Source organism: Macaca nemestrina, chromosome 3 (assembly GCF_043159975.1).
Source record: "Macaca nemestrina isolate mMacNem1 chromosome 3, mMacNem.hap1, whole genome shotgun sequence".
Lineage (NCBI taxonomy): Eukaryota > Metazoa > Chordata > Mammalia > Primates > Cercopithecidae > Macaca > Macaca nemestrina.
Window position 1 is genome coordinate 5,422,242 of NC_092127.1, and position 13,295 is coordinate 5,435,536.

The 13,295-nt window shown below is 43.1% G+C and overlaps 1 protein-coding gene across 11 annotated transcripts in view; it reads right to left on the reverse strand.

The window, feature by feature from the left end:
* Positions 1-13,295, reverse strand: part of LOC105466578 (primase and DNA directed polymerase) — a 50,650-nt gene that overhangs the window by 13,859 nt on the left and 23,496 nt on the right. For all 11 annotated transcript variants that reach the window (XR_011620754.1, XM_071092767.1, XM_024788131.2 and 8 more), the window contains 3 exons: positions 11,920-12,067; positions 6,836-7,111; positions 1,658-1,820 (listed from right to left, as the gene is read on the reverse strand). Coding sequence is in view for 10 of the 11 variants with exons in the window: in XM_071092767.1 (XP_070948868.1) it covers positions 1,658-1,820; positions 6,836-7,111; positions 11,920-12,067 (587 nt within the window). In the remaining variant the exon portion in view is untranslated. The remainder of the gene's footprint in view (positions 1-1,657; positions 1,821-6,835; positions 7,112-11,919; positions 12,068-13,295) is intronic.

Sequence of the window (13,295 nt, forward strand, 5' to 3'; positions counted from 1 at the left end):
TTTAATGCCATGGATAGATTCTTGGAAACTGCAACTCTAAGAGAAATGACATCTAGCAGGTCTTTGAATAATGTTCTTTTGTTCAACATCATTTCCTTATAACGGCAGTCCCCAACCTTTCTGGCACCAGGGACCGGTTTCCTGGAAGACAATCTTTCCACGGGTGGGGCGGGGGCGAGATGGGCTTGTTTCAGACTGAAACTGTTTCACCTCAGACCATCAGGCATTAGATTCTCATAAGGAGCGTGCAGCCTAGATCCCTCCCATGCACAGTTCCCAGCAGGGTTTGCACTCCTATAAGAATCTAATGCCACTGTGGATCTGGCAGGAGGCAGAGCTCAGGTGGGAAGGTGGCTGCTCACTCGCTCGCCTACTGCTCACCTCCTGCTGTAGGGTCCAGTTCCTAACCACAGACCACTGGTCTGTGGCCTGGCGACCACTGCCTTATAACATGGATGAGAAAAAACAACTGGATTCATCATACATCACTTTGTTTAAAGTTCAGTTTCCAATAACTTATCAACATCAAATGATGACTTGTTACAGTATTTCTGTTGAAAGATGACTTTCACAGATTTTATTTTTTTTTTATTTATTTATTTTAGTTTTTAGCAATGGGGTCTCACCCTGTCACCCAGACTGCAGTGCAGTGGTGCATTCATAGCTCACTGCAGCCTTGAACTCCTGGGCTCAAGTGATCCTTCTACCTCAGACTCCTGAGTAGCTGGGACGACAGGCATGTGCTACTGTGCCCAGCCAACTTAAATACTTTTAAAAAATGAACGAAACATGGGAACCTAAAGTTTCAACAATAGAACTCACAATAAATTCCAGAGTGTCAATATAATGGAAATTTTACACAGGCATTAGAAGTTTTATTTACAATTAATTGTTGGCAAATTTTTAACAAATATTCATAACATCAAGTAGAAAAAACAAATGACAATCATCTAAATAATAATCTCAAGAATATTTTTTGAATAAAGGAGCTATACAAATTATATGTATGTGCATACATGAAAAGAAAATGAGGCATTTAATAGTAAAATATTTCCAAATGCAATACCAGTAGTACTGTTTTCTTCTTTACAGAAGTGATAATCATTTTAGAAAAATTGGAAAATATACTAAATATAATCCTAAAAAGATATACAGAGAAAATTAAGTGTTCAAATATATGTTTTACTATTATCTTTTAGCTAATGGAGAAAAGAGAAAGGTTAACTTAGAACTGTAAGAACTGGCTGGGCGCAGTGGCTCACGCCTGTAATCCCAGCACTTTGGGAGGCCGAGGTGGGCAGATCACCTGAGGTCAGAAGTTCGAGACAAGCCTGGCTAACATGGTTAAACCCCATCTCTACTAAAAATACAAAAATTAGCTGGGTGTGGTGGCGGGCACCTGTAGTCTCAGCTACTCCGGAGGCTGAGGCATGAACCTGGGAGGCGGAGTTTGCAGTGAGCCGAGATCATGCCACGGCACTCCAGCCTGGGCGACAGAGCAAGACTCTGTATTCAAAAAAAAGAGCGGTAAGAACTGACTTTTTCTTAAGGTAGAATGAATTTAGATGATTTACATTTTAGTAATACACAATGCCATTCACTGTTTAATAAATAAATATTCATGAATACAAAATGGTTTCATGCTGCTACTACATACCTGACATTGCTGACCAAAGAAGAGAGAAAATACTGATATTCGTCGGAAACATCCTTTGACGGTATAGGAAAAAATGTGTTATCTTCAGTAACCTCCAAAGCCACACGCTTTCCTATTTTTGATGATTTATATAGCCGAAAGTTTCTATTTCTTGTATAAACTCCTACATCAAAAAGTAATAAAACAATATGAAAGCATGTTTTCTGTGATTAGTTTTATAGTCAGCAAATATTCAATTTTTATATAGCATTAATAAAAGAAATAAGTATTTTCTACATGTAGCTGTAAACAAAATAAACAAAATTAAAGCACTATATAAATTAAAATAAACTGCAGTCAGCATGGAGGAATGCCACATTCTGAAATAGCAAACTCAATTATTCTGCAGCAATTCTGCAACTGAAACAAATGGAAAAGCTGGATGCAGGTATTGGAAAGTTTGAGACAACCAGAGAGCTTCTAAGACAGTGAGGTTGTGCCATGCCAAATCCCAGAGAAAAGGGAAGGACCAAAATCAAACAAATATCTAGAATAAATCTAACAACATATGGATAAGATTTCTATTCAGTAAATTATAAAACATTATAGAGAAAAATTAGAGAATCCCTAAGTAAATAGATGGGCCTACCATGTGCATAGATTGGAAGACTCAGTATTATAAAAATGTCAACGCTCCCCAAGTTGATCTGTAGAGTCGAGGCAATCCAAATAAAAATTCTAGCAGGATTTGTTTGCATAAACTGGCAAACTGACTCTAAAATTTAAACAGAAGTGCAAAAGCTCAAGAATAACCAAGAAATTCCAAAGAACAAATTTGGAGGAATTGTTTTTCCTAGATATAAAGACTTACAACAAAACCATATTAGACAGTGTGGTGCCTATCTAATATATAAAACTATATTAGACACGAATAGATCAATAGAACAATGAAGCAGAACAGGGTCCAGAAACAGACCAAAATATATACAGCCACTGTATATGGCAAAGGTGGCACTGCTGAGCAGTAGGTAAAGGACAGTCATTTCAACAAACAGTGCTGAGCCAACCGGATATTCACAAAAGAAAACATGAATCTTGACTGCTCCTCACTCAATAAGCAAATCCTTTCCAAGTAGACTGTAAATCTAAACATAAAAGCCATGCCAGGTACAGTGGCTTGTGCCTGTAATCCCAACATTATGGGAAGCCATGACAGGAGGATCACTTGAGGCCTGGGCAACATAGCAGACCCTGTCTCTACAAAAAATAAACAAATAAAAAAATTGTGTTGCTCTATGATACTTAGAGAGAGAGAGAGAGAGAAAGAGACAGAGAGGGGGACAGTGAAAGGAAAGGAAAAGGGCAGGGGAGGGGCAGAAGGGAAGGGGGAAGGGAAGGGGAAGGGAAGGGTAAGGGAAGGTGGTAGGGAAGGGGGAAGGGAAGGGGAAAGGAAAGGGAAGGGGAAAGGGAAGGGAAGGGGTAAGAGAAATTCGAAGGGGGAAGGGGGAAGGGAAATGCGAAGGGGGAAGGGGGAAGGGAAATGCGAAGGGGGAAGGGAAGGGGGAAGGGGGAAGGAGGAAGGGAAAGGGGAAGGAAAGAGAAGCGACGGGAAGAGGAAGTGAAGAGATAAGGGAAGGGAGAAGGGAAGGGAAGGGAGAAGGGAAGGGAAGGGAGAAGGAAAGGGAAGGGGGACGGGAAAGGGAGAAGGAAAGGGAAGGGGGAACGGAAAGGAGGAGGGAAGGGAAAGGAGGAGAGAAAGGAAGGGAGGGGAGGGAAGAAATTGATTTAAAAATGTGGTCGTATGCACTTGTAGTTCTAGCTACTGCTGAGGCTGAGGCAGGAGGATTGCTTGAGCCCAGGAGTTCAAGGCTGCAGGACCATACCACTGCACTTCAGCCTGGGCAACAGAATGAGACCTTGTCTCTAAAAAATAATGAATTAAACATAAACATAAAAGGCAAAACAATAAGCTTTTAGAAGATAAAGAAGAAAAGCAAAAGAATACCTTCATGGCTTTGGGATAGGCCAAGTTTTTTTTAACAGGATGCAAGAAACACTGACCATAGAGGAAAACACTGATAAAATCAGACTACTACTACTATTTAATGACTTATGTTCCTCAAAGACATGACTAAGGGTGCAAAGACAACCACAAACATACACTACAGTTTACCCTTGAATAACAAGGGTTTCAGCTAAATAGCACCACTTATATGTGATTTTTTTTTTCTTCTTTCTTTTTTTTTGATACTGAGTCTCGCTCTGTTGCCCAGGTTGGAGTGCAGTGGTACGAACTTAGTTCACTGCACCCTCTGCCTCCCAGGTTCAAGTGATTATCATGTATCAGCCTCCCGAGTAGCAGGAATTACAGGCATGCACCACCACTCCGGGCTAATTTTTGTATTTTTAGTAGAGATGGGGTTTCACCATGTTGGTCAGGCTGGTCTTGAACTCCTGACCTCAAGCAATCCACCTGCCTTGGCCTCCTAAAGTGTTGGGATTACTGGCGTGAGCCAAATTTTTTTCAATAAGTATACTGGAAACTTTTGGGGGGACTTACAACAATTTGAGAAAACTCACAGATGAACCATATAGCCTAAAAAATTAGAAAACGTTAGAAAATAATTAAAAATAATTAGAAAAAGTTAAGTGTTCATGAATGCATAAAATATATGTAGATAGCTAGTCTAAGTTATCATTTACTGCCATAAAATGTACATAAGTCTGTTATAAAAAAGTTAAAATTTATCCAAACATATGCACACCCTTGCAGACTGTACATGATGCCATTCACAGTTGGGAAAAATCTAAACAAATGTAAAGACAGAGTATTAAATCATAACTGCGTAAGATTAACCATAGTACATACTACACTACCACAATAATTTCTTAGCCGCCTCCTCTTGCTATTGCAGTGAGCTCAGGTATCTGCCTACAAGACGGCCTGATGCCAGTCCTCTCCATCTGAGCAGGTCATTACACCAATCAATTGCGTTTCACAGTCAAAAGTGATCCTTGGCCAGGCGCGGTGGCTCACGCCTGTAATCCCAACACTTTGGGAGGCTGAGACGGGTGGATCACAAGGTCAGGAGATCAAGACCATCCTGGCCAACACGGTGAAACCCCGTCTCTACCAAAAATACAAAAAATTAGCCGGGCGTGTGGTGGGCGCCTGTAGTCCCAGCTGCTCGGGAGGCTGAGGCAGGAGAATGGCGTGAACCCAGGAGGCGGAGCTTGCAGTGAGCCGAGATCGCGCCACTGCACTCCAGCCTGGGCGACAGAGCAAGACTCTGTCTCAAAAAAAAAAAAGAGTAGGGTATCAGTAATGAAGATTTTGGGAAGTCAAAAGTTATACATGGATTTTGATCTACACAGAGAAGTTGGTTCCCCAAGCCCTGCATTGTTGAAGAGTCAACTGTATGTGATTCCAATTACACAGTAAAATACAGGCAAAACTAACGCACACAGTTAGAGGACAGAATAGTTGTTACCCTGGGACAGAGGGAGGGGTCCTGACTGGAAGGGGGATGAAGTTGGGGGTCCTGGTCATCTATCTCTTGTCTTGGGTAGTGTGGTGACAAGGGGTGTTTATTCTGTAATCAAGTATATATTTTTCTGTATAAATGTTATACTTCAACAAAAAAGTTTCTTAACAAGATTTCAGCATATACTATGAAATCTCTGAACTTTCCAAGGATGGTTTAGGAAACGACTTCCCCACCCTCTCTGGATATGTGAGTAAATCCAGGCGTATGTATCAAGAGGACCAGGGAGATTTTCTTGCTAGTCCGGTAGCCTGACTTCCAAGGTTAGGTGTGCTGTGACCTGGGGTACTGTGTTATACTGGGGTAGAAGTAGAGACAGGTGCTGGCCACTGCTGCTCTCCCTGGATCAACTTCCTGTTCTGCACTCGGCCTCACTGACTGCAGGCTAGTCCCGCCCGGAGACGACATCCTGCTCATAAAGCAAAACCTGTCAGGCTTGGAAGGAGGAGCCTCTGCCTGTGTGACTGCTCCACCTCACACTCCTCTGTCTTTCCAAGTTCTGGTGCTCGATTGCCAGGGGTGCTAGAAAAACATGAAGTCTAGCAGGAACACGTCCCTAATCTCGGTACACTGTTGGCCTGGGATTCTGACCTATACCTTAAACCTACCTTCCCTCAGCCTTTACACACTGAAGCTCTCCGAGGTGTTCAAAGCCAGCAGCAAAAATGTTGCTGTCTGGCGGTACAATGGCTCACACCTGTAATCCCAGCACTTTGGGAGGCTGAGGCAGACAGATCATGAGGTCAGTAGTCTCAGACCAGCCTGGCCAACATGGTGAAACCCTGTCTGTACTAAAAATACAAAAATTAGCCGGGCGTGGTGGTACACACCTGTAATCCCAGCTACTCAGGAGGCTGAGGGAGGCAAATCATTTGAACCCGGGAGGCGGAGCTTGCAGTGAGCCGAGACCGCGCCACTGCACTCCAGCCTGGCGACAGAGCAAGAGTCCGTCTTAAAAAAAAAAAAGAAAGAAAGAAAGAAAAAGAAAAAACCTGCTGCTGTCATGGCTTTTGAAATCACAAGCTAGAGCCTCAGTATAAAAATGAGGTGCAGTTCACCAAATGGGAGCTGTTGTGTTAGGGTCTTGATTGGCCTGTTGTTGAATTATGCTCAAGTCCTGTCAGCCCAGGGCTTCTGACATCCTCAGGCTCTGAGACCAAGGCCTAGCAAAGCCACACTGGGTTAAGAAATCACTGGTTTCAACACAGCACGAAAGCTGATGAAATGGGCCCTGCCACGACCACTGAGATCTTCGGCGAGGAAAGCAGCCAGGCTCACTGCGCCACGTGAGTACTGCTTTTACACTGGGTCTGTTTTTTAAATGTCTGTACTCTGACTTAACCTCTCAGCAGTCCTGGAAGAAGCTGGTCCAACTGTTCCTGTAAAACTCCCTCAACAGGAATCCTCTGGACACGCAGAGCAGAAGGCAGCCACAGCCATCCTCTGCTGGAGCTCAGGCCGGCCTGGACCCCTCTAAGATCTCTGGAGAAAAACCTCACAGATTCCCAGCACCTGAACTCGCTGCTTGCATCCTGCTGGGGACTTGGGCAGTGGAAGAAGCGAGAATCCCAAGCACGGTGACGAGTGGGCACCAACCTGTCACTCACGAAAGCACCAGGACCGTCTGATAGAGACAGCTGTCAATCTTACTTACCAAGATCCACAAAAAGATGCTTCTCTCCCACGTTATTCTTCACAACTAGAAACGAAAGGTCAGGACTGCTTTGCTCAGCTGACCCCAGCATCTCCAGTTTCTCTGAATTCAATGTCCAGCTTTCCCCTGTAGCCTTCTCTGTGAAAGAAAATCCTTGTCTTGCAGGTGCTTCCAAAAAATGGGGAAATCCGTGGCCTGTTGTCTCTGAAGCGCTATCATCATCTTCACTGCCAAGCAAGTCAAGAGCAGGCTGCAAAATTTTTCTCAAAAAATTACCTGAGGAAAAAAGCTGTTATGATTCACCCGATTCTTCTTTTCCACACACCATATCTTAAGGTCTAGCCATGAATCCACACATGACAATTTTATACAGAAAACCATTTTTTAATTTCTGGTTTCAAAACCAAGTTGCTATAAATTGTTACACGCCAGTCCTGTGACTTCCTTCCTTTTGTGAAATCGTTTACCTTTTCAAGTCCATTGACTTGGGAGCCTGGTGTCAGATGTAAACAAATCATCTTAGAAGGGAAAGTTCATTTGAGAAGATGTGTCAATGCTGCCGGTAGGGGCCTGAGCCTAAGAGGCTGTCATCCAGAAAACACTACTTATTAACACATACTGGGACATTCAATGATTAAAGAATGAAGGGCCTCGTGCCCTTAAGGGATCATAAAAATAATAATAATGAAGAATGAAGGTTTATATAAGGAAACTGCTGCTCAGCTAACAGACAGAAGCACTGAGGAAATCTCAGGGAGTCGGGGTGCTGGCAAATTTCTTAAGAGCTTATTTTCTCTCCTTTACCTGCCACGACATGCCCCTGCAAACCCTGGCTTTCACAGCCGTCAGCCCCCAGGCTGCTGCTCCTACCTCTGCCTCAAACTGGACACAAAATGGACTACGGCCTCGGAGCTAACATCCACAACAAAAGCAATTCGATACATTTACTGTACTTCAACATTTATTCTAAGAACTCTGAGTAACAGTAGTCCTATCTGTACCATGAAAAGTTGGTAAGAAAATCCAGAACTTCTTCGAACTCTCACATTTTACACCATGAAATCAAATAATTTGGCTATTAAGTTGCTTCACGTATACCAATACTTAAGAAATGCAATATTGTAAGAAAAATTTAATTTTAATCTGTAGAACTGTTATTGTTTAGATTCATTCTTCACTTTATTTACCAGAAAGGCTTGGGTCCTTACATTATAACAAATGCATGCTCTAAATTCAAAATTTTCTTTCTTCACATTAGATTACTTGCCTACTCAGCCAGCTGTGGTGGCTCATGCCTGTAATCCCAGCATTTTGGGAGGCTGAGGTGGGCGGATCACTTGAGGTCAAGAGTTCGAAACCAGCCTGGCCAACATAGTGAAACCCCGTCTCTACTAAAAATATAAAAATAAGTTGGACGTGGTGCTGGACACCTGTAATCCCAGCTACTTGGAGGCTGAGGCAAGAGAACTGCTTGAACCTGGGAGGAGGAGGTTGCAGTGAGTCAAGATCATGCCACTGCACTCCAGCCTAGGTGACAGAGTGAGACTCTGTCTCACAAAAAAACAAAAACAAAACAACAAAAAAAATTACTTCCCTACTCAAAGAAACAAATCCAATTTCTTACAAAGCACTAAATGTCAAAATCAAAGCGAAAGCATTTGGTCTCGCAATGATATGCTGGTATGGGATGGATTCCTTCTGGAATGAGGGAGAGAAAGTAAACACCAAGTGGAAAGAAATCACAACACATCAAAGGACAACAAAGCAATCTAAACCCAAACTGATAAAGCTAATTTTCCTGAAAACTTAACATTGCAGTTACTTGACCCCACACAACAAGAGAAGAGAGTGCACGGTTGCAGAAACGGAGGCAATGGCAGTGCTGGGGAGGCCACAGGCCTTGGAACCCTGGCATGGAGCAACCATGGCCAGGACCATGACATGAGGCCTGTCACCAGCATCAATGCTAACACATTGGCCCCAGCAAACCACACTGCTTTCTACTTCCCTTCCAGGATCTTATTGCTCCCAACCCTCATGAGGACAGGAACTATCTTATTTGCTGGAAATAACTCAAAAGACTAGTCAGTCAGAAATTTGAGTTATGACAGCAAACTGGCAGAAGAGTAGTTTTAGGCAGATCAAGAGCTAGGATCTCTTACATGTAACTGAATTCTCTTCTCTGAAAGGCTGACAACAGCAACTAGAAATGTCATCCAAAGATACACTAAGGGAAGAAAAAAGGGAAAATTCTGAATCACTTCATATTCTCTGCACCTCTGGCTCTGGCAGCTCCTAATTCTAGGGCAAAGGGGCTGAGGTGACAGCCCAGTTACCAGGCCTGATCACATCTCTCCAGCCACACTAGACCATTCACTGTCCCCCATTATTAGCCACACACTCTTATCTCCATAGCTTTGCTTATGCTGTTCTGACTGTAAAGCCTTTCTTACCTTTGACTATACAATGAAATCTGACTGAAAGCCCAGATGAATGCCATCTGCTTTCAGAAGATACCTGTAGCAAAAACTGCTGGTACCTCACAAATTTCTATTCTCTCCTTCCTGAGCAAGAGATTCTCAGCTTTCGGCCTGTGGCTAGTAGTCATAGAGCAGATGATGACCAGTAAACAGCAAGCAAAGAAATAGCCTGTTTGGTGCTCTGCCTCCACACCCTGACAGCAGTGCCTCCTCACTATTCACGCGTTCATTCGGAAGGGATTTATTCAGATACGACTGAGCAAGAAGGCCACACACTGCAGAAAGGCAGCAAGCACGGGGGCTGGAGTCAGACACAGCTCAGTTTCTGTTTTGGCTTTGCCATCTGCCAGCTCTGTGACTTTGGTCAAATCTAAACCTTAACATTCCCCAGCTGCTTAACAGGAATAACAGCAGCACCTACCTTTTGGAGTTGCTATAAGCAGTAAACAAGAACATGAAATTAAGAAATTAGCACAATGCCTGGCACATGTAACTGCTTAAAAGCCTTGGTTGTGCAGCCTTAGGACAAGTCCCTAAAGGTATTTATTAATACCTTCTGGATGAATGCACGAACAGTAAGGAGGACCAGGTGAACAGACCACATCGTGTTAGACAGCCGCATCAGCAAGTGCAGAGGCCCAAGCACTACAGAAAATGTGGCCCATGATAGGAGCTGAATGAAAAGGGCAGGGTGGCGGGAGATGAGGCTGCCAACTTGTATTTACTATTGTTGTTGTTATTCTTATATTAATAATATTAGTAATACTATTGATAATGATATTTTTATTATGGGCTAAGCTCTGGAAATACAAAAGTAAGAAACAGTCCCTGCCCTAGAGAAACATTAAGTAGAATAGAGGAGATGACAAAGAAAACAGGAAATGACCATAGGAAGTGGTAAATGCTTTGACACAATAACTCTGGACATTCTCTGCAACCCAGAGGAACACTAATCTAAGTAAGGCCTAGGGTTTCAGACGTGACAGAAACAGCTTCTCACACAGTTTGATGGCGACAGAGTCCTAACAGGCCAGGGGCTCATCCCTGTAATCCCAGCACTTTGGGAGGCCGAGGCGGGCAGACCACAATGTCAGGGGATCAAGACCATCCTGGCTAACATGGTGAAACTCCATCTCTACTAAAAATACAAAAAATTAGCTGAGTATGGTGGCATACGCTTGTGGTCCCAGCTACTCGGGAGGCTAAGGCAGGAGAATCACTTGAACCCAGGTGGCAGAGGTTGCACTGAACTAAGAACGTGCCACTGTACTCCAGCCTGGGCAACAGAGCGAGACTCCGTCTCAAAAAAAAAAAGTCTCACTTTCACCGTTCTCCGAGCCTCTAAGTTCATTCTTTAGGTTTGGATGGGTGAGTGTGTTTCTCACAGGATTAGGGAGAGAGACCGAGATGGAACGTCCAGCTGAGCTAACAGGAAACAGGCAGGTGATGAGAGCCTTATGAAAACAGCACGCTGGGTTTCTGTGGCCACCTTCCCCTAAGCCAGAAATCAGGTTCTTGACTTTCATGCCAGTGCTTTAGTGACTATGTCCACACCTTTTATTGTAGGTGGCTGTGAAACTCTAAGACACTAGTAGCTCTGAACCGAATTACCTGTTACCTGAGCTTCAGTCAATCATCTGCTGTTTGGACCCTTGCCCTATCCCTGCTTTGATAAGCTCTCAGGATTTGGCTTCTGCTCAGACCTCCATTATGGAGTTCCCATTCTACCTGTGTTTCTCCTTTGGACTGGCTTAATGTTTAACACCTGGGCCTACATCTCTAAATGCCCAGGCCTGAGATAAATAATCTAGTTTCACTTTCAGACTTGTACCTCTAGAATTATCCCAACCCTGAAGCTCTGCCTGGAACAATAAACAAGTCATCTTTGATACGACCTGGGACCGAAGCCCCAAAGCAAGGCCGAAGCAAAGGTCAGAAATCCAGAAGCAACATTGCAGATAAGGCTTGAAATGGAAAGGCCTCTCATGAACTTTCCAGGAAACTGAAATAAATCCTGTTGGAGCAGAAACCACTATCTGGACATGGATAGCCATCCCAGTATCTATGATTAGAGATGCAAATACCAAAGAAGTCCTGAATAGGCTGATGTGTCTAGAACAGAAAGCAGGTCTAAAGCTAAAGGAACATCTTGAAAACATGAAGAAACACATTGCCATTTTTTTTTTTTTTTTTTTTTTTTTTTTTTGAGACAGGGTCTCACTCTGTTGTCTAGGCTGGAGTGCAGTGGTGTCATCTTGGCTCACTGCAGCCTCTGCCTCCTGGGTTCAAGCAATCCTTGTGCCTCAGCATCCCGAGTAGCTGGGACTACAGGCATGCACCATCATGCCCGGCTAATTAGTAGAGACAGGGTTTTGCCAGCTTGGCCAGGCTGGTCTCAAACTCCTAGCCTCAAGTGATGCGCCCAGCTTGGCCTCCCAAAGTGCTGGAATTGCAGGCGTGAGCCACTGCACTCAGCCCACATCACATTTTTTAGGATAAGTTAATGACCATAAAAGTTGATATGTATGCACAAAATTTTAAGAGGAACAAGAGCATATGAGTTTTGAATACAACTCCATGGTTTTTAAAAAGCAGTATACTTACCAACATGAATATTATCTTTAAATGCCACATCATGGAGCTGAAATATTAAATGCCGGCTGAATTTCTCATCAGTGCTAGAATCCAAGTTCAAAACATCTTCAGCTGAGCAATTAACACCATATAACTCTCGAAGCGCTTTACACACATACTAAAAACACAAGTAAAATGCAAATAATTTATATTTTTTGTCTTAAAATTTTTCTATGAGCAAATAAGCATCTCTTTAAATATAATCTATGAGTTAAAAAGTCATTAATTTCTGATCAGGCACAGTGGCTCATGCCTGTAATCCCAGCACTTTGGGAGGCCAAGGCGGGCAGATTATTTGAAGTCAGAAGTTTGAGACCAGCCTAGCCAACACGGTAAAACCCAGTCTCTGCTAAAAACACAAAAATTAGCCAGGCGTGGTGGCGGGTGTCTGTAAATCCCAGCTACTCAGGAGGCTGAGGCAGGAAGATCACTTGAACCCAGGAGGCAGAGGTTGCAGTCAGCCAAGATGGTGCCACTGCACTCCAGTCTGGGTGACAGAGAGAGACTCTGTCTCCAAAAAAAAAAAAAAAAAAAAGTCATTAATTTATTTTGTAATGGTTTTATTTACCAGAAAGTGTCTAATTCATACTGAGCCTGAATTCAGCTCTAAGAATACAGCCTCTGAGACTACATGGCACTGAGCAAGAAGGCCATGCACAGTAGAAAGGCAGCAAGCACGGGGCTGGAGTCAGAGACAGCTCAGTCTCAGTTTGGGCTTTGCCATCTGCCAGCTCTATGACTTTAGTCAAATCTAAACCTTAACATTTCCCAGCTGCTAAACCGGAATAACAATAGCAGCTACCTTTTGGAGTTGCTGTAAGGAACAAACAAGAAAATGAAATTTTTAGCACAGTGCCTGGCACATGTAACTGGCTGTAAGGAACAAACAAGAAAATGAAATTTTTAGCACAGTGCCTGGCACATGTAACTGCTTAAAAGTTTTGGTTGTGCAGTCTTAGGACAAGTCCCTAAAGCTTCAATCTTCTCATTTGCAAAATGAAGCTACTAAGAACTACCATGCAATATTATCTTGACATGAGCAAAAATGTTTATGAACTGCCGTCACTTTGGATACCTAAAAGTTAGGCCACAAATTGTATTTTTAATAATGTTCGGGCATTCTTACAACACCACACTCCCCTCATGCTCTCTGGCTTTACTCTTCTGTAAATTCTCACTTTCTCAGAAAGGGCTTCCTTGATTTCCCTCTCTACATCAAATTCCCCCTATATACTCTTTCTCTCTTTATAGACTTACACAGCTACAATTTTAGGTTGATTTATGTGATTAGTTTGACATGTTTTATCTATATTACAGAGGTTCTTCCTCCATATTTGTTCTCTCCC